Below are 21056 nucleotides of genomic sequence, written 5' to 3'. Positions count from 1 at the left end.
GCAAGGCTGGCTGGGACTTCTAGCCTTCTGGTGTCGGTCAATGCAGTTCTGTGACTTTTAAGTAATAGAAACATATTTTAATCACAGCACTTAGAAAGAATAGATGTGTGGCTTGATGTGCTGTATACAGGTCTTTCAAAGACCATTTGCATGTTAATGAGGCTATTTTCACCTCTCAGGCCCCTGCAGCCCCACTCTGACTACGGCGGAAATCGCCCACCCCCACAGAGCAGCAGAGTCTCTGAGTCGAGCTCTGGTTGCAGACACCCTTTAAAAAAAAAGGGAGGGAGACAGAGGGAGGGAGGGAAAGCGAGGGAGAGAGGGAGAGCGAGGGGGGAGGGAGAGCAAGGGAGGGAAGGAGAGCGAGGGAGGGAAGGAGAGCAAGGGAGGGAAGGAGAGCGAGGGAGGGAGGGAGAGTGAGGGAGCGAGGGAGGGAGAGGGAGGGAGGGAGAGAGGGAGAGCGAGGGGGGAGGGAGAGCAAGGGAGGGAAGGAGAGCGAGGGAGGGAAGGAGAGCAAGGGAGGGAAGGAGAGCGAGGGAGGGAGAGGGAGAGCGAGGGAGGGAGGGAAGGAGAGCGAGGGAGGGAGAGGGAGGGAGGGAGGGAAGGAGAGCGAAGGAGGGAGGGAAGGAGAGGGAGGGAGGGAAGGAGAGCGAGGGAGAGCGAGGGAGGGAGGGAGAGCGAGGGAGGGAAGGAGAGCGAGGGAGGGAAGGAGAGCGAGGGAGGGAAGGAGAGCGAGGGAGGGAAGGAGAGCGAGGGAGGGAAGGAGAGCGAGGGAGGGAGGGAGAGGGAGGGAGGGAAGGAGAGTGAGGGAGGGAAGGAGAGCGAGGGAGGGAAGGAGAGCAAGGGAGGGAAGGAGGGAGGGAGAGGGAGGGAGGGAGGGAAGGAGAGCGAGGGAGGGAAGGAGAGCGAGGGAGGGAGAAGGAGAGAGGGAGGGAAGGAGAGTGAGGGAGGGAAGGAGAGTGAGGGAGGGAGGGAGAGCGAGGGAGGGAAGGAGAGCGAGGGAGGGAAGGAGAGCGAGGGAGGGAAGGAGAGCGAGGGAGGGAAGGAGAGCGAGGGAGGGAAGGAGAGCGAGGGAGGGAAGGAGAGCGAGTGAGGGAAGGAGAGTGAGGGAGGGAAGGAGAGAGAGGGAGGGAAGGAGAGCAAGGGAGGGAAGGAGAGCAAGGGAGGGAAGGAGAGCGAGGGAGGGAAGGAGGGAGGGAGGGAAGGAGAGTGAGGGAGGGAGGGAAGGAGAGTGAGGGAGGGAAGGAGAGCGAGGGAGGGAAGGATGGAGGGAGAGGGAGGGAGGGAGGGAAGGAGAGTGAGGGAGGGAAGGAGAGCGAGGGAGGGAAGGAGAGGGAGGGAGGGAGGGAAGGAGACCGAGGGAGGGAGAGCGAGGGAGGGAGGGAGAGCGAGGGAGGGAAGGAGAGCGAGGGAGGGAAGGAGAGGGAGGAAGGGAGGGAAGGAGAGCGAGGGAGGGAGGGAGAGCGAGGGAGGGAGGGAGAGGGAGGGAGGGAAGGAGAGCGAGGGAGGGAGGGAGAGCGAGGGAGGGAGGGAGAGCGAGGGAGAGCGAGGGAGGGAAGGAGAGTGAGGGAGGGAAGGAGAGCGAGGGAGGGAAGGAGAGCGAGGGAGGGAAGGAGAGCGAGGGAGGGAAGGAGAGGGAGGGAGGGAGGGAAAGCGAGGGAGGGAGGGAAAGGAAGGCAGACAGAGGGAGGGGGAGGGAGGGAGAGGGAGGGAGGGAGAGGGAGGGAGAGCGAGAGGGAGGGAAAGAGAGGGAGAGGGAAAGTGAGGGAGGGAAAGGGAGAGCGAGGGAGGGAAGGAGAGCGAGGGAGGGAGGGAAAGGAAGGCAGACAGAGGGAGGGAAAGGGAGGGCGAGGGAGAGCGACTGAGAGCGAGGGAGGGGGAGGGAGGGAGACAGAGAGAGGGAGGGAGAGAGTAAGAGTGAGTGAGACAGAGGGAGAGATGGAGACAGAGGGAGAGATGGAGAGATGGAGACAGAGGGAGAGATGGAGACAGAGGGAGAGATGGAGAGATGGAGACAGGGAGAGATGGAGACAGAGGGAGAGAGGGAGACAGAGGGAGGGAGTGAGAGAGTAAGAGTGAGTGAGACAGAGGGAGAGATGGAGAGATGGAGACAGAGGAAGAGATGGAGACAGAGGGAGAGATGGAGACAGAGGGAGAGAGAGGGAGTGAGAGAGTGAGAGGGAGTGAGAGAGTGAGAGAGTGAGAGGGAGTGAGAGAGAGTGAGAGAGTGAGAGGGAGAGATGTGTGTGTGCCGGGTCTGGTGGCTCAGTGGACGAAGGCATCCGCTGTAGGGACCTATGATCAACCTCATGGTCACAGTTTTTTTGTTGTTCTAGCCCCGCCCCTTCCCCACTGACCCCGCCCCCACCGGTGCGGCCCTCGGACACAAACCACACTGTAAATTTGGCCCCCGAGAGAAAGTTTGTGAGTACCCATGCCTTAAGGTAACTATAACGGACGCCACCGCTATGCAATGTTTTCTCATCAATTTTACTGCAAACGTGGCAGTGATATTATTTCATAGAAGAATTCAGCACTGATGTAATATGTGCGGTAATTAGCAGTGCATGGTGAAGGCGAGAGTTATAGTTACCCTCAAGTATGAGATAGTTTGAGATAACCAACGATAACTGAATTTCATTGGTTTTGTGTGTTTAAATTCTGACCCTATCATGTCATTGTAACCTTTGTTTTTTGAGTGAATTTCTAAGATTTTTAAAATTCTAATTCCTAACTATAACGCCACTGTAACCTTGTCTTTTTAGTGAGTTTATACGTTTTATTTAAACACAGTGGTGAGTTGGCCACAAAGCCTGGTCTGTGTCCATGCACTGCAGCCAACCCCCCCCCCCCCCCCCCCCCCAAGTCCCCCTCCCCCCCGCGGAAGCCTGCATCGCACCCGCCGGCTGGGAGCAGCAAAACATGCTGCTCCCTCATGCAGGAGCAATTTCTATTAATCGGTTTCTCTGTAGCAGATGAAAAGTATGCTCCAAGCAGCCAGGAGCATTTTTCATGCTCCCACCTTCTAGGAGTGGACATAGTGTTTACTCTCTCTTGGCTGGAGCTTTGAAGTTGCTTTTACCAAGTGAGGGCAAACGCACGTTTCTCTGCCTGCACCAGTGCTGGCAGGGAAACCACTATGTCCTAGGGGTGGGTGCCCCGGTACACAGCTGGAGCCAGCCATCGGGGATGGAATCCCCAGCGCCATTAATGGCTCCAGGAGTGGGGCTATGCCGCCCCCTCCCATTTGGTTGCACAGCCCTGAGGGTTGGGCTCGAGCCCATGTGCCTCCTCCTACTTTTTTTCCATGCCTGGTCCTACTGGGGGTTGTGGTCCCTGATGCTGAAATCGACCCAGGAGGGGAAATATCAGCCGTGCCCTGGGGGTGGTGGTCTTCGGGCAAAAAGTGGTCCAGGGAGAGGACCGTGTGTGCCCCCCTCTCCCAAATTTGTTTTAAAAATTCCTCACGAATTTGCAGCAAAATTGTAACATTGTGGGACCCACCCACCACCAGACCTGGGAGGGTGGGTAAGGGTATTCCTACCCTTCCCTCTTTTGGGGTTTTTTCAAGTTTTTTGGGGGGACTCAGTACGAGTCCTGAGTGCGAAGATGGCTGCCAACACTTCCTGGTTGAAGTGTTGGTAGCCAATCAGATCTCACCATGAGATCTGTTGAATATGCGGACCCTTCACGTCTCCATGAATCTTTTTTCTTTAATCTCCCCAAACCTACTGAATGGATGTACAACAAATTACAACAAGCATTTACAATGCAATGGTTTTGCCTTTGTAAAAGTTTGTGCTATTGGCATTGCTCTTGACAATATTTTTATTTATGTTTTTTTTAACATAAATAAATGGCATTGTCATTTACAATGCCACTAGCTTTATCTCTCGCAAATGACACCCACAAACACCCACAGAGAGCCCCCCCCCAACACACTCAGAGGCCTCCTCACACACACACCCACACAGAGCCCCCCACACACACAGCCACACAAAGCCCCCCCCCCCCCACACACACAGCCTGTCAAGAGGGGCTGCTGGCTCAACTCAAGCCAAGCACCTGTTCTTTGTGTATTTAAGGGGTTTAAAGTTCATATATATTTCTAGGAATTTGTCTGACTTAATTCATGAAATGCAGACTGCACAAGTTGGAAACTGTAAACAGGGTTCTTTCAGCCTAGTGCTGCCTGACATTCATGCATGAACTCGGAGGAATTGGGATATTTCTTGACAGGTTGACGCCTCACAAATAAAATCTATCTAGTTCCATTAGAACGTTTTCTGACAAGACATTTTCTCGGGAAAATGAGTGGGGCTGAACCCAGTCTGTTAGATGCCAGCTACAGGGAAATTACCGCATTTGCCGAAATGCTGGCAGTGGCACCTGGGAAAGGCAGCAAGGGCTGGGTAAAGTCAGTCACACGTCATGCAGATGCATCCCTTCAGACTAATGTTGCCCGTCTATTGTAGATCTGATGTTCTATAGGTAACTTTGCTTGCCTTTGTTTATACAATATGTGTAAAAAAGAGCTTGAGAAGGGGGTGGGGGGCAGATTAAAATAAGCAAACACCAACACTGACTCATATGGAACGGACACACGGAGAGGGGGAGAGGGGGGGTGCGGGGGCGGGAACGGACACACGGGTAGCGGAAGGGAGCGTCCCCTAGCCCCAGCAAACAAAGCACTCACCTGGACTTCGTTCCGGGGCCGAGGCGGGACTTGCTTTCCCTGGGGCTCCTCCTTCGCTCGGGAGCCTCGGGACAAACGACGCAGGCTGCTTCCTGCTCTCCACTCCTCCTCCTCTCGATGACACGGCGGAGGCTCGGCCGGCTTGGAATTTGTAGGAAAACAACCACTACATGCATCTTAGTTGCCCTTGGCTTTGTTATACTGGTCATAGCTACTCTCAGTTGCATTAGGCTGGATTGCACTTTTCTAAACTCTGCTATGTTGCACGTGTTGTTTGCATTTGGTATAAAAGCATTTGCTTGAGTTACTTATTTCGGTTGCATTCGAGGTCGTTGCATTCAACTCAGTTGCGCTTAACAAGTGTCTACATTTCACTTAGTTTGATGCCATTTACCTTAATTGAACTTGGCAAGACTGCTTTGTTGTACTCCTCTCTTGTATACCTGGAGCAGATGCTCTGGCGTGGGTTGAACTTTGGTTGTACTGGGTATGGCTGCACTTGGCTCGGCTGCACTTGGCAGGGATCCTCGCCACTGCTCTTAGCTCACATGCACTTGACTTGCTACACTTGCCGAACTCCCTGGAGTGTGCATCTCCGCCCTCTGACCCTTTCCCCGGTGCTCAGACACTCTCCCCCTCCCTCCACACAGGCTCCAAGCCTCCGGGAATCCCGGGCTCCGTAGTGCACGTCACGGCCCCGCCCAGCCGAAGCACTACGGTAGGCCAATGGGCGCGCGCTGGCCCGAGGGACACCGCCCACGTGACGGGGCCTTGGATGAAGGAGGCCGAGCCCAGGCGCGCACGGCACAAGGAAGGTGAGCGCGAGCCCCGGACCAGGCACAGGAGCGGCTGCAGCACGCGCCCCCGCAGCTGGAATCAGCGCCCGCAATCTGCAGAACTAGGGACCCGAGTCGGCTGCAAGGGGAGGAGCTCGCCTGTCACCCCCGGAACTGGAGGGGAGTGGGAAGCAGCTGGAGCCTGCCCAGCCTCAGTGTGCAGCGGCAATCACGGCAGAGCTGCTGCCCGGACCCTGCTGCCTGCCTGTGAGGGGTACCTGCCTCTTGACAGTCTGCACGCGCTGCCTGTGCCACACCTAGAGTGCAGCTGCACTTCCTGCGGATTCTGCGGCACTTCAGCCAGATATAGGTGCACCTAACCCGGGTCCGGTGTGGTTCTCCTGCGCCTGCCTTGGTTCTGCAACACTTCTTCCAGGCTCGGACCTGCTTGTGCTGCGCGTCCTCTGGTTCTGGGACCCGGTCCAGTTGCACTTCCTCGCCACTGATCGTCAGTCGGGCTCTGCTGCACTTTCTCCTGCCCCGATCCGGATCTGCTGCACTTCCTCGGGCACTGGCCGTCCGCTGGGCTCTGCTGCACCTCCTCCTGCACCGGACTAGGTTCTGCCGCACTTCCACAACTTCGGAGCGCCCCCCTGCACTTCGTCCGATTGCTCCCGCTTTTCCTCCGAGTTTTGACTGGGTTTCGCTGCACTTCCGCGGTTGTCGGGCAGGAGAGGCCCGTGGACGACCCCCTCCCCTCCCCCGGAGGAGGGGTGCGCCGGGTGCAGCATGTTCCAGCCGGCGCCCAAGCGCTGCTTCACCATCGAGTCCCTGGTGGCCAAGGACACGCCGTCGCCCGAGGAGCCGTCGCCCATCCGGCCGGCCGCGCTGAGCTATGCGGGGCCCCCCATGCACCCCTTCCTGCAGGGCTTCCACCACCCGCACCCCGGGGGCCACGGGGAGCTGCTCTTCCCGCCCGAGGCCGGCAGCCAGGCCCCCCCGGCGCACAACCCCCACCACCAGCAGCACCCGGGCCTGGCCGCCCACCACCACCACCACCTGCCCGGGGCCCCGCTCTTCGCCTCCGCCCAGCAGCGGGGGGACCCGGCCAGCTTCTACCCCTGGCTGCTGCACCGCTACCGCTACCTCGGCCACCGCTTCCAAGGTAAGAGAGCGGGCAAACGAAAGTACGGGGGAGAGGGTGGATCGAATGAGAGTGAAAGCGGTAGAAATCGAGAAAACGGTGTGCGTTTGAGATGTACCAACGAGGCAGCATGCGTGACGAAAGAAAGAAAAAAAATAGATGTAGTGGAACTTAAATGATAAAAAAGGGAAACGACGAAAATTGTATTTGAAGGGAGAATAAAAAAATGGCAGAGTAACCACGACAATGAGATAAAGTGAGGAAGGAATCCAAATAGGGAGCAAGTAAAAGAAACAATAACAAAATGAAGGCATCGGTGAACCAGAAAAACAGGAGACGAAATGAAAGAGAGTATGTTCGAAAAGGACGGTCAGAAACCGAATGGGGAAGAAGGAATTCCATAACATATTTTAAAACTCGAGGATGCGGAGAGCACCAACTAAACCGAGGCAGCGGTAGGGGGGCGGGAACGGGGCACAGGAAGGCAGGTGCCGGCAATGCCGGCTGTTCATCGAGAGGGACGGGGGGAGGTGGGCGGGAGAGGAATAAGATATCGAGGGATACATGCTGGAAACAATCACAGTAATTTTATTAAATGCACCTCGGCTCACCCTTACAGCAGGAAGGCGGGTGCCGGCAATGCCGGCTGTTCATCGAAGGGGGCGGGAGAGGACACGGACGGCGGGAGACACCGGAGCAGGAAGGCGGGTGCCGGCAATGCCGGAACAGATTCGGGGGCGTTCCCGGCGTCGCGTGACGTCGGCAAAAGCCAAAGAATCTCGGGAACGCCCCCGTGTCTGGTCCGGCATTGACGGACATGCCCCTCATCCAATGGCTAGGCTCCATTTATGGAGCCAGCCAATGAATGACGAGGGCCGACCCAAACCCACACACAGTACTCATTAGGTTTTCGCCTGCGCGAAAAAGCTGCGCAGAGCGCAGCTTTCGCCAGGCAAAACCTAAAAAGGGCTCTTTCAAGACCAAGAGCTAGCTTTCTGCCAAATTGATATGCACATATGAAGAAAGTTGAATATTTTTTATTTGTACTGATCCAAGGTGCACTAAAGTTAATTGCTTGCAACTATTTGGGCAATGAGCTCTGAAAAACACGTTGCCACTGCACAATTAAATGATTTGTAATTCTTTTAATGTTTTCGCCAGCATTACTTACCCAAAGCAGTTGTATAAATCATGTTTATATATCTACCACTAACATTGCTGTGAGGCCAACGGTCACTGAAAGTAAGGGCTTTGAGTGGTAAAACTGACCATCAATGAGGCGCCTCGTATATTAAATATATAGAATTAACTTGAATGTGAAAAATAAAAAATAAAAAAAACTGGAGAATTTCTAAGCAGCTACTCATTACCTCCTTGTTCTACATAGAATCCCAATTCGGGCTGATCAACAAACACATTTTGTTGTGGACTTCAACCCTCCTGGTATTGCCGGTTTGCCTTCTATCTGTATAAAAGCATTCTAACTCAACACTGTGTTACACCCTTTCACATTAAAGGTTCCTCGCTTGTTGAGAACCCGAAAATATAACTTTTTTATTTAAGGAATATTAACAGGAACAATCTTGCTTCCAGACCTGTAAAAACGTCTTCTTGGTTCCCTGTAGATCAAGTGAATATCACCAGCAACCTACTAAATGATGCTATGACTCGGAACATTGGTGAGGCTCAGGGCCAGATGTAGGTCGCCATTTACCGGTCGGTAACGGCCGATTTCGGCCGTTACCGACCGGTATTTAGGAATTGGCATGTAGGGGGCATCTCATTTACAGAATCTTTATATTTACCGATTCGGTAAATATACAGAATCGGTAAAATACCGAATCTGTAAATTTACCGATTCTGTAAATGAGATGTAGGTAGCACTTCAAAGAGTGCCACAGGCCCTTTAGGAGTCGGTATTTACCACCCAATCCTATTGGGTGGTAAAATACTGATTTCCTGTGTACATGCACATCTGTGCCAGTACACCATTGCCATGTGACACACAGATATGCCCTTAGGGCATGTATGTGTGCCACATGGCACACAAGCCTGCAATTGGGGTGCTACAGGGTGTCAAAGTGACATCCCGTTCCCCCTGCCAGGATTCGGTATTTACCGATTCGGTAAATACCGATTCGGTATTTCCCATTGATTCCTATGGGCTTAAAGCCCATAGGAATCAATGGGAAATACTGATTCGGTATTTACCGAATCGGTAAATACCGAATGTTACAGATTCGGTAATTCAAAATCAAAAATTACCTACATCTCCCTCCTAATTTACCGATTCATAAATACAGATTCGGTCAAATTCGGTATTTATGAGTCGGTAAATTAGAGTTACCTACATCTAGCCCGAAGTCACTTAAAAACAAAAATAATCAATAATAGGACATTAGTGTCATGTTATACCAAGAAACTTCATAAGGAAAAGTAACTACTTGGATTGTCTGAACGCTCGTGGTGACTTAAGCCTTTTTAAGGCTCACTTAGAATGCTTCATATGGCCAGCATCTCTTGTAAAAACATTTTTCAATCTAAATGAATATCCATCAGATTCTAAATTGAATCTGCCAACCACAGTACTAAAATACTTTGAGATTTTCAAATCGATTATTAACCCTCTGCCATCAACTAATTTCAAAACCATTGAACCTTCTCTCATCCTTTTCTACCTCTCTTCTATTCACATTCAGAAAATCTTCACACAGCTTGCCTAATTTCAAAATGATCTCAACTTCTGAGAATAGTCTCCAACACTCAAGCAGATATTGCGTTTTCCACCCTAGAGTGCCACTACCAGTTCAGGACCGTGACCTACAGTTAAGGAATACACCTTCCATACTTAGATAATGTGGTTATGTTAAGATCTTGAAGGGAGAATAACTTATAGAAAGTGTGCCCTGGCACTGAAATTAGCCATCTCGGCAAACAACACCTATAGCTGCCACTTGGGCGCAATGTCTGTTACTACCAAACAGGTAGAGGAAGGATCTAGTCTTTCCAAGAACAGAGCAGATCATTCTGAATTTGGAGGTGCCTCAGATGCACATACAGCTTTAGACTTGCCTAAGTATCACCGGCTAATGAAGATGAACTATAGGAACAAAAGGGATGGAGGGGCAAACACAGAGATTATGTGTAATAAAGATAAACACCTGGATAAAATACTAACAGAGAACTGATATTTCCAGACAAACTAGCATGTTGGCAAGACCTCAGAGGTGAGCAAATGACAAAAGTTCAGTGAAACTTCTTTGCAAAATCACAGGCTGTATCCTTACTTCTTGCACCCTGTCTCAAACAGTCTATAAACTACAGAGTGTGCATTAGATAATTCACAGGGCTCTAGAGGTCAACCATGTGGAGCCAAACGCCATGTCCTTCATTCCTTTGTATGGCACCATAAAAGTGTGCTTGAAGGTATAGCAATAGAGAACATTAAAAACAAAAATCAATCAATCAAGGCATTTATATAGCGCCCTACTCACCCAGAGGGTCTCAAGGCGCTAGGGGAGGGGGGTCCGCTACTGCTCGAACAGCCAGGTCTTGTGTTGTTCCTGAAGGCGAGGTGGTCCTGGGTCTGGCGGAGGTGGGTCGGGAGGGAGTTCCATGTCTTGGCGGCGAGGTAGGAGAAGGACCGTCCCCCTGTGGTGGCTCTTCGGATGCGGGGGACAGTGGCGAGGGCGTGGCCGGTCGATCGAAGCTGGCGTTTGGGAGCGTAGAAGTGGAGGCGGCTGTTGAGGTATCCTGGGCCTTGGTTGTGTAGGGCTTTGTGTGCGTGGGTGAGGAGACGGAAGGTGATTCTCTTGTTGACCGGGAGCCAGTGCAGGTCTCTCAGGTGTCCGGAGATGTGGCTGTGACGGGGGATGTCCAGGATGAGTCGTGCTGAGGCGTTCTGGATCCGCTGGAGTCTCTTCTGGAGTTTGGCGGTGGTTCTGGCGTAGAGGGAGTTGCCGTAGTCCAGCCGGCTGGTGACGAGGGCCTGGGTGACCGTCTTCCTGGTCTCGGTGGGGATCCACCGGAAGATCTTACGTAGCATGCGCAGGATGTTGAAGCACGACGAGGAGACGGCGTTGACTTGTCTGGTCATGGAGAGGGAGGAGTCCAGGATGAAGCCCAGGTTGCGTGCGTGGTCTGTTGGTTGGGGTGCGCTGCCTAGGGCGGGGGGCCACCAGGAGTCGTCCCAGGCGGAGGGTGAGGATCCCAGGATGAGGACTTCCGCCTTGTCAGACTGCAGTTTCAGGTGACTGTTCTTCATCCATTCGGCTACCTCTTTCATCCCTTCGTGAAGGTTGGCTCTGGCGGTGGCGGGGTCGTTGGTGAGGGAGAGGATCAGCTGGGTGTCGTCGGCGTAGGAGATGATGTTGAGGTTGTGCTAGCGTGCGATGTCTGCGAGGGGGCTCATGTAGACGTTGAAGAGGGTTGGACTGAGCGAGGACCCTTGAGGAACGCCGCAGATGACTTCAGATCTGAACGGGGGGAGGCGGACTCTCCGTGTCCTTCCGGCGAGGAAGGAGATGATCCATTCCAGTGCCTTCTCCTGGATTCCGACGTTGCTGAGTCACTGCACTAGTGTACGGTGGCAGACAGTGTCGAAGGCCGCAGAGAGGTCTAGGAGGATGAGGGCCGCTGTTTCTCTGTTGTCAAGCAGTGCTCGGATGTCATCGGTGGCTGCGATCAGGGCGGTCTCGGTGCTGTGGTTGGCTCGGAAGCCAGACTGCGAGAGGTCGAGGGATCCGTTCGTCTCGAGGAAGGCGGCCAGCTGCTTGTTGACGGTCTTCTCGATGACTTTTGCAGGGAACGGGAGCAGCGAGATGGGGCGGTAGTTCTTGAGGTCGGTGGGGTCGGCTGATGGCTTCTTTAGTAGAGCGCTGAGTTCGGCGTGCTTCCAGCTCTCTGGGAAGGTCGCGGTGTCGAAGGAGGTGTTGATGATGTCCCACAGGTGGGGTGCGATGACAACGCCGGCCTTGTTGAAGACGTGGTGAGGGCAGGGGTCGGTCGGAGATCCGGAGTGGATGGAGTTAATCGTGCGGACGGTATCTTCGGTGCTGATCGGGGTCCAGGCGCGGAGGGTGGTGGTGGGGGGCGGTGGTTCGGTCGTGGCGTGCGTCGGTTGAGTGCTGAAGCTGTTTATTTATTTATTTTAAAAATGTATAAAGCGCAGCATATACCCGTGGGTGTCTTGGCGCTGTTATGTATGTCCGCGATCTTGTTGTGGAAGTAGGAGGCGAGGGAGTTGCAGAGGTCTTGTGAAGGGGTGATGTTGTTTCCGGCGTTGGGGTTGGAGAGCTCTTTGACGATGTTGAAGAGTTCCTTGCTGTTGTGTGCGTTGTTCTCCAGTCGTTCCTTGAATGCAGTTTTCTTGGTTGCGTGGATGAGTTGGTGGTGTTTTCGGGTGGCGAGCTTGAGGGCAGTCATGTTGTCAGGTGTTGGGTCTCTGCGCCAGGTTCTCTTGAGGGCTCGGCAGTTCTTCTTGGAGCTCTTGAGTTCGTCGGTGAACCATGGGGCTTTCTTGCTGCCGGGTCTGCTAGGCAGGGTCCTCAGGGGGGCGAGGTAGTCTGCGCAGTCGCTGATCCATTTCGTGAGGTTGGTGGCCGCTTGGCTGGGGTTCGTTGCGCTGGTGGGTGGGTTCTTGCTCAGGGAAGTCGCAAGCTGGTCAGCTGTGATCTTGTTCCAGCTTCTGCGTGCAACCTGTTGCTGGTGGTGGTGGATCGTGGTCCTTTTGAAGCCGAAGTGGACGCAGCTGTGGTCCGTCCAGTGGAGTCCGGTGGCGTGGCTGAAGGCGATGTCCTTGCTGGATGAGAAGACTGGGTCGAGTGTGTGTCCGGCGTAGTGGGTGGGGGTGGTCACCAGCTGCTTGAGTCCGAGGTTTGCGAGGTTGTCCAGCAGGGTGGTGGTGTTGCGGTTGTTGTTCTCCAGGTGGAAGTTGAGGTCCCAGAGGAGGATGTATTCAGCGGAGGGGAGGGCGTGCGGGCTGATGAAGTCGGCGATGTCTTCGCTGAATTGTGTGCGTGGTCCCGGGGGTCTGTAGAGGAGGGTGCCTCGGAGGGTGGTCTTGGGGTTGATGTGGACCTGGAAGTGCAGGTGCTCGGCGGGTGCGAGGGTGTCGTCGGTGTTGGTCGTGATGCGGATGGTGTTCCTGTGGATGATGGCGATGCCTCCTCCGGTCTGGTTGATGCGGTCCCTTCGGATGATCTTATAGCCATCTGGGATGGCGATGTCGGGCGCTGAAGAGGCGTTCATCCAGGTTTCCGTGAGGAAGGCGACGTCTGGTGAAGTAATGTCGAGCAGGTTCCAGAGCTCGATGGCGTGTCTGTGGACGGAGCGGGTGTTGAGCAGGATGCACTTTAGGTGGCTGCTGCTGTTGCTGGTCTTGGTCGGTGCAGGAGTAGTGCAGGTCCGGATGCGGGTGAACTTGCAGGAGTGGCAGCAGAAGGGTCCGTGGGTGCGTCTTGGGGTGGCTCGGTAGCAACCGGGGGTTCGGCCGGCATTGAGTGCGTAGAGTTCGGTGGCGTCGTAGGTCCGGCGGGAGGGCTGGAGTCTGCGGGGGCCAGGGGTCCTGGCACTGGGCGCGGCCCAGGCGCGGACGGGCGCAGACGGGCTTACCTTTGGCGCACCTTCGGCGCTCAGTCGGTGATCCCGCTGCGCGCGTCCGCTGCGCGGTCGCTGAGGGGGCGTCATAAGAAGGGATCCGGGAGGGCGGGTCAGCTGGGAGGCGGGATCATGGTAGCCAATCGTCTGGCGTGGGGGCGGGGCCGCAGGCAGGCAGCGGCGAGAAAAAACGGGAGCAGGCTAAGCGGGCGGCCCAGCGGCGGCTGGGGCGCTGCAATCTGCGTCGGCTCTCAGCGGCGATGTGCTCAGGCAGCAGGAGGCTCAGGAGCAGGAGAGGTGAGGAGCGTGGGGGCGACCAGTAATATATTTACTAATAGGGTGTTATAACAGATGACTTGTGAAAAATTATACTTTTACTGATAAAATAATGCAATTCTAATGATGGGACTTAACCTTTCTATTGCCTTTCATTGAAATGTATCATGAAAAAGAAAATGGTGCAATTTATGAGAAATAGTTACATAGCTGATATTTTCAGTAGTGATACTAGACAATATTAGGATCATAAATATGTTAAAGCAATTTTAGTAAAAATGAAGTTTAAGACTAATTTACATATATGAATGATGGCATTTGTGGAAGTAGGCCATCCACAAGATCTTTATGTAAAATACAATGAAAAGCATTACCACTATTTCTGTGCATGAAATATTTGGTTTATTGTATTAAGTTTGATCCTAATAATGAGTTTATTTCATTTAAAAAAATGTTAGCTTTAAATACATATATTTATGTTTTTTGCTAAGCTATATCATTTTCATTCCTTAATAATGGACTTTTCAAGTTTCTTCAAATGTTGCTTTTTCTGTTCTGCATATGCAACATTTTGCACAACTAAGGACGTTTTTTAGTGTTCACTGTGGAGTGAATTGATGAGACCTTAACCGTTGTACAGACACCATGGAAGGAAACAATGTTAATTTCATTTGTCAACTAACCTGTGGAGCCGGAAAGGGCAGTCGTTTCTCATGCCAAGTATTGGATACCATGCTGGAGTATCAACATTTTTTACCATATGATCAGAAGAGCGACCACAGAATGATCTGACCATTGTGGTGTGACAACTGGTTATATGTAACATCATAAAGACTATAAAAGAGGAGACCCCAAGGGAGGGATAGGACGGCACAATCCTTTTTCCTGTTACCCTTATGTGTGGAGAATGCTTTTATTAACTCTCAGTCCAATGCCTTAAGAACCATACTCTTGGCTATTATTTATGGACTACCTTTGGTGATTGTGCTACTCTTAGCGGACTGATTGAATCTTTCTTAGCTGACAATCTGATTTTATACCCTATGTTTTTTACCCTTTGCTAATGATCTTGCCTGCTGAACCATCTTGGACTGGCTGGTTTTGCACCCAGGTTTATCTGATTTTACCTATTACCCCATGCCTATGGACTCGCCATTCGTGGACTTTCAATCCGATTCCTTTCTCTTAGTTTAGAACCTTTTGAATGCTGTTAAGAAAAAATAAACCATCCTTCTGCCTCGCAATGTTGGTAGGAATATGTCTCTTTGTAAACCATCCTCTTCTGGATTGTAAACTTCGACTAAATGTGTGGTTTCATACTACATGTTGTAGGATTCTTGACTGGAATGCTTAAAAAGATATGTATATGAATTGATTTTGGATAACTAATACAATAACCAAATTATCTAATGTTGCCCAAGTCTGTTATTGTGTCCTGATGTTTTGTCTTTAAACTATGCTGCTATAGTAATATTTTATTTCTATAGCATGATGTGGAGAATGGTGTATTTGAATCTTATTTCAAATTTGCGAGTTGGCTACTAATTAATGGTCCTCCGTGGGTGGACAACGTGGTTTTGGATAATCTAATTCCCACCCCTCACTATTGGAGGAGAAAGATCCATCAGAGGACCATCACCTCTGTAGTAAAGTGCAGTGATGCGAGTAGACTAACCGTAAAGGGCCCAGTACGGTTAGAGTAGTGAGTTTGTTAAAAAAAGCTTCCGCTTGATCCTAGGCAATTCTTCTGTTCCCGCTGCTAACCAGTGTGTATGGTGATTCTACAATCTGATGGACCCTCATGGTTGGCCCTTCCCAGTTACCCATTCTAACTATTTTTTTTCCTTGTATTTTGTCCCTAATCTCAATTTATAGAAGCCTGGGTTAACGTTTCCCTCCATTAGACTGATAACTAAATGATTTGGAGGTAACAGTTGATTTCTTTCAAACTCTTTGCATTTCTCTGTTCTTTCATTATTGAGGCTCACATAGTATTTCAAGTCCACCAGTAATGTCAAGTTCAACAAGTAAACTAACATACCAGCTAAAATATTTGCATACTTTTTAGGGTCTAGGGTTATTAGAAGGTATTTTATTTTTAATTACAAGTATGGAAATTGCTTCTGGAGTTTTAGAAGCATTTTTATTTGTCCATAATTATGTCACCAACTTATTTAGCAGAAGGAATGCTTTAACCCTTTTACCGGGGTGCAAATTCCGCCCCGGTGCGGGCGAAATAAAGAGTGGGAGTGGTTCGGACGGCCCGAACGGGTTGTCACCCAGAGCCAGAAGCAGGGTAAGACTTCTTGAGGACCTTCACCTCCTTTGTGCAGACTTGGCATATTGCTTGCTCAGCTTAGACAACTTGCTTGCTCAGCTTAAGACAACTCGCTGTTGCTGAGAGTTTACTCCCCAATCTAAGTTTGTTGCTTTCCAGTCGGTCTTTCACTTACTTTCCCTCTACCCTCCTGGTCCCAGCTCTGCATGGTACTTCTTGTGCCTATTAAAAAAATTGGGGATCCTATATGTTAAGTTTATTAAGTTTCACATTGTGTTTCTCTTTTTCGCACCATAATTTATATAGGCACCTGTTGATTACGCCGTGCCATGCATCAGCCTACCACCAAATCCTCCCTCCTAATTGCGCGTTCCGCCCACCTGGATACAGTAAATATCGTTCTGTTCTGAATATTTCCTGTTCTCTCAGAGCATGAGGACGTACCTCACATACGCCAAATGCGGCGTGACCGGGGCCTCGTCACAGACTTCCCTGCCATAGTGGTCTTCTGTACAGCTATTGTTTTCACTGTTTCCTTTGAAGCCTTTTTAGTGATGTTGCTGTTTGATTGATCTTTTCATATTCCTCAAGCAGACTCCCCCCATGGGAAATTCATTAATTTAAGAGAGTCACAGTATAAAGTGAGCAGGCAAAGACCCACTAAAGGAATATTAGAGCAGCATTTACCGCATACTGAAGAGGGTGTGGAAACATTCTGCTACCAAATCACACATTATACACTCTCCTTATCCTTAGAGATACCAGTGTTGAAAAAGAGAATGCTAATGCTAGAGCTTTGGCTCTCCCCAGGCAAATCTTTCTGTGTACATGCACTACAGAGATGACCTACGTCGCTCTTCATTTGTGAGGCTTTGTAGACTATACTAAAGATCATCTACCCTCATTTTATTTCTCCCACCCAAAAAATACATTCCCTTCATTTCTCTCACCTTGCCAGTTTTAATATCCCGCACGTAGATGCCCTCGTTCTCATCGAGTGGGATGGCCTCTCGGGTCAGTAGCACTTCCACCTCCACAGGCGGCACGTACTCAACCGGCCCACGGATCATCCACCGGTCTCCAGGCTTGAGTTGAAGCCCATTGCCATCCTGCGCAAAACATTATTATTTTTTTTAAAAAATTTTTTGAAAACCTTTATTCGTGCATGTAAAAAGAACAAATACGGGCCTACAACCATCAGGCCGGCCACGATACTTTTAAGCACTGGTACAAACATTTCGGTCCCCTGGCATCAACAGACGAAATAGCAACAGTTTATGAATGTTACACTGGGGAGAGCCATGACACCGGGGGAAAGGAGAAATGAAGGTTAATTTTAAAGTTTTTTATGTAGATTTATCAGGAAAAAAGGCAGTGAAGAATAAGAACCAAGGAGATTCGAGTCCGCACAGTATCTTCACAACACGGGAGAGCGGCAACCTTTCTGAAAACAACAGTGGAAATTAAAATCCCCGGCAGTGAGGCAGTGCAAATCAACAGCAAGACATTCATACCAGCAATTACGCACCCCTTCAGCGCTGCCCCCACTCAGCTAGCCCCAAACCCGGACCCAGATTCGAACCAAAGTAAAGCGCAGAAGACATAAGAAAGAAATAAAGGCCCATAGAACTAATAAGAAATACTAAATTACCCCCCCACCCTACACCAATGCGGAGGCTACGGCCTACCCCCCCCCCCCAGCATAGTGCCTGTCGCCCATTAAAACCCGAAATATAGAGAAGAAAGGAGAGTAAGAGAAAAATGAAGAGGAAGAAAGAAAAACGTTAACACCTATGATATAGGGGGTGAGAAAAGAATAAACTATTCTAATCTAAACCCCCAAAAAAAGAATAAGGTGGGGAGGAGCCTACTTAACATCAGAGCGCCCGGGACCCTAGGCCATCTACAGCTTCCACACACTGAAAACCTTCTACTCCGAAAGCAGCAGTGCTATAATAAATTGCAACAGTAACATAGATGGAAGAAGTCATTTCGCGATACGTGCTCACAGCATATACAAAGCAGTTCCAATCCCAGTCCCGCCAGCCCGTGAAGCAATAGCGTTATGAATCAGCCTAACCCTGGCCTGATCGCGGGCGTAAGACAAAGCCAGCTCCCATATGAAGGCCCCGCATACCGTGCATACAAAGACAATATGGCCGCTCAGAAGAAGGTGATTCAGGAGCATAAAATGGCCGCCGACCATCTGTAGAGGTCCCTTTGTCCACTGCACATAGTCCCAACAGGGCATCTGGAGCACAAGAGTTCCGCAGGAAAGGAGACGAAGGCCACAGTAAATGAGCCCTCGAGGGTGCCAGGAGCTGCGTAGCCGGATACATCTGCAAGCGCGGTGGCGCAGGCAACAATGAGACAAGCTTCGAAGGATGGGGAAACAGAGTATCAGCGGCAGAGTAGGAGAGTAACTGACCATAGGCGCCGGGAAAGTCAGCTGCAGGCATCAATGTAGCATGTCCACATATAACCACTGTATCCCCGTATGAAGGCAAAGGCAGATCCACACCTTGCTGGTAACAAATGTTGCGCTCACGACCCGCGTCAGATAACATGGAGTCGAACTGCTCACTCAGCGCCTGGAGACCCTTACGCATTTGCGAGTGAAAGTCCTGTAGGGCGGCCAGAACGGAGCCACAGGATGGTGGAGGCTGCATCCCCGCATTGACTACGATCCGGGCCGGCACTGTGGAGCTGGTGCCTGATGTAGGGAGGGCGAAGCAGTCAGCGGGTAGGACCGGGCTATCTCCCCCCAGCCACGGGCAAGCAGATGAGGTCATGACTACCGCAGGACGGTATAATGGCTGGGGGGGGGTCGTGGCAAGAAACAAGCTCCCTTCAGGTCTGCGCCGCCACAGGGATCCCGGAACGTCAGCACCCGTCCCTCAGGCTTACTGTCCAGCGGGTTAAGCGACAGAAGAAAGAGCCGGCAGCCTACGGCAAGCCGGATCGCTGAGCTTCCCACAGCACGCTCCACAGATCGGAGCAGGAGAACCGTTCCTCCGGGGCTTACCACACAGCCCTTACATTCCAGGCGCAGGGTGCAGCAGTTTTTCAGCCCTTACACCCCAGGCACGGCTGACGTCAGTCCTCGGTATGCGGTGCGGTCAGGACCGCGCGGCCTGAAATGGCGCTAGCGGGTCCGGTCACTGCGGAGCCTCCAGGGGCCGGCGACGAGCGGCAATGAAGCGAGGGTCCAGGCCGGGGAGCACCATCACGGATATCTCCGTCATCCGGGCAAGCTGGGACCTCGGGAAAGTACCGGAGTGATCAGCTCGCCTTCGCACACGTTTCGCCACCAGGAACGAGAAGGATAACAGTCAGGATGTTGTTGCGGAGCCAAGGGCCGACGGAGCCGGGATCTCAAGCGTCTGCTCCGGTCGCCATCTTGGCTCCTCCCGCAAAACATTATTAATGAAAATAACAATAAAGGGGTTAATGCCTAGTGCAGTCTCTACCAACCAAGGGAATACTAAGATGTATAAGATATACCTATATCTGGATGGGCAATAATGGTAAGATTTGTCACTGACTTAATGTGCCTGTTGCGAGAGCTATATGTAACCTGCACCGTAAGAGCTTCCATTCCCTGCAGACTACCTTTAATGCTTTATGGACGGATTAAAAAAAAAAAAAAAATGGTTTCCCTGGCTTTGGATACTTCTAAGATATCTTTGGTACATTGATAAAGTTGCAGGAATAGCACCAAAACTGCTCAAATTAAATAGCCCATCTGAATGATTTGTTTTCATCTCAGAATATTAGTAGATAGACTGCAACAAGAGTACTGGAGGCCATTTTAGATCCTGTTTTCTCCTGGGTGTCTTGAGTCGACATTCTGCACGAATGCCACTTTTGACAAGTTTGAAGAATATTTTCTAAATGACGACAACACCACTAGACAACATTTCATTACTGTCTGGTCAGGCTGAGGGTCAGATTCTTTTGACTTCGTCCTATTGTGGTGTGAATTGTAGAGATGTGAGATTCACTGGACTTTCTCTCTCCCTTTGCCCAATGCCTTCCCCAAAGATTAGTCCTCCTGTCTAGTCACAGAAAATATTAGAACGATCTCTCCTCTCAGGCACATCAGCTCCCATCGCCCTCTAGTGAAAAGTTATTTTTAGTCTCAGATGGCAACTTCCATCTTTCCCTGTTTGAAGAAGCAGATGTGACAATAAAGGCTTTGAACAAGGAATGCTTTGAACCATTCGAAACAAAGAAAAGTATTCTGTGGCCATAAATCACTTGCTTTGACAAAGGGCAGATCAATTGACTCATCAGGAATCACAAACTATTCTTTATGCAACCAGCAACATCTTCCCTTTTAGAAAAGTTATGTATATCTCAAGAAGTCACCAGCATGCTCAGATTGTAGCTACAGATCAGAACATCTAACCACATCCTGCTTTTAGCAGAGTTTCTAATCAAATCTGCAAAAGAACAAGGTCTCAAGATGTCTGGACTAACAAACCAAACCCATGTTGCATCTCCTCCTGCCCTGGATACTGTATAAACATCTTATGAATGGGCCACTTACTAGGCAAAGCTTTACAACCCCATGGGAAGCAAACCAAAAGCAGAAACAAACTTAGCACAATGGACACTTCTTGAAAGGCGTAAGGCAACCTAATTACTGACATTTCTAAAGAGGGAAAAGAAAAACCAGGAACAAAACTAAATGGCGAATCGACAAGTTTCTGTAAGTTGTCATCTCGCTTTAATTCCCGTTCCAATAAAAAGCTGAGACTCAGATTTATTTATACACATCCTTCCTTTCCAAATTCGATGAGTGATCAAACTCAGGACTCATGCGGCAAGATGACCTTAACAGCTTTAGTCTGATTAAGTGGAACTTCTCTGAACGTCATGTTAGTACCCAATAATCTTGACAGTGCATTTACAATTAGTATCTGTAAGCAACTGTTTATCATCATCGTAAAGAGCCCATCATGCAGGCTGCCTCACTACTAAAACCTCAGAGTAAGTTGACTAATATATTCCTCAATATTGCACAAGGGGGTTGAGACAGTCAAATGAGTGTTCAGCAAGAGGTCACTTTACAAAAAATGGAAGCCAATAACACCCTTTACATGTTTTACGCCATCAGCTAGTGTCTTGCTTTTTACATGTCGTCAACAATGACACAATACTGTGATCTGTGGAAGCGAACTTTAAGGTCACACAAAGGTATCAAAGAAAACAGTCATTATGTTCAGCTGCCCTTATCAACACTTTAGGAGGCTAACAAAATGACACCCTCCCATGCAGCTCTGT

The 21056-nt window shown here is 50.7% G+C and overlaps 1 protein-coding gene across 1 annotated transcript in view; it reads right to left on the bottom strand.

The window, feature by feature from the left end:
- LOC147703771 (major vault protein-like) overlaps nucleotides 1–21056 on the bottom strand; it is a 274496-nt gene that overhangs the window by 100308 nt on the left and 153132 nt on the right. The window contains exon 9 of the mRNA XM_086932120.1: nucleotides 16718–16876. Within this exon, the coding sequence (XP_086788246.1) occupies nucleotides 16718–16876 (159 nt within the window). The remainder of the gene's footprint in view (nucleotides 1–16717; nucleotides 16877–21056) is intronic.

The sequence above is a fragment of the Lissotriton vulgaris genome, chromosome 7 (genome assembly GCF_964263255.1).
Source record: "Lissotriton vulgaris chromosome 7, aLisVul1.2, whole genome shotgun sequence".
Lineage (NCBI taxonomy): Eukaryota > Metazoa > Chordata > Amphibia > Caudata > Salamandridae > Lissotriton > Lissotriton vulgaris.
This window is presented reverse-complemented; position numbering and strand designations above follow the sequence as displayed.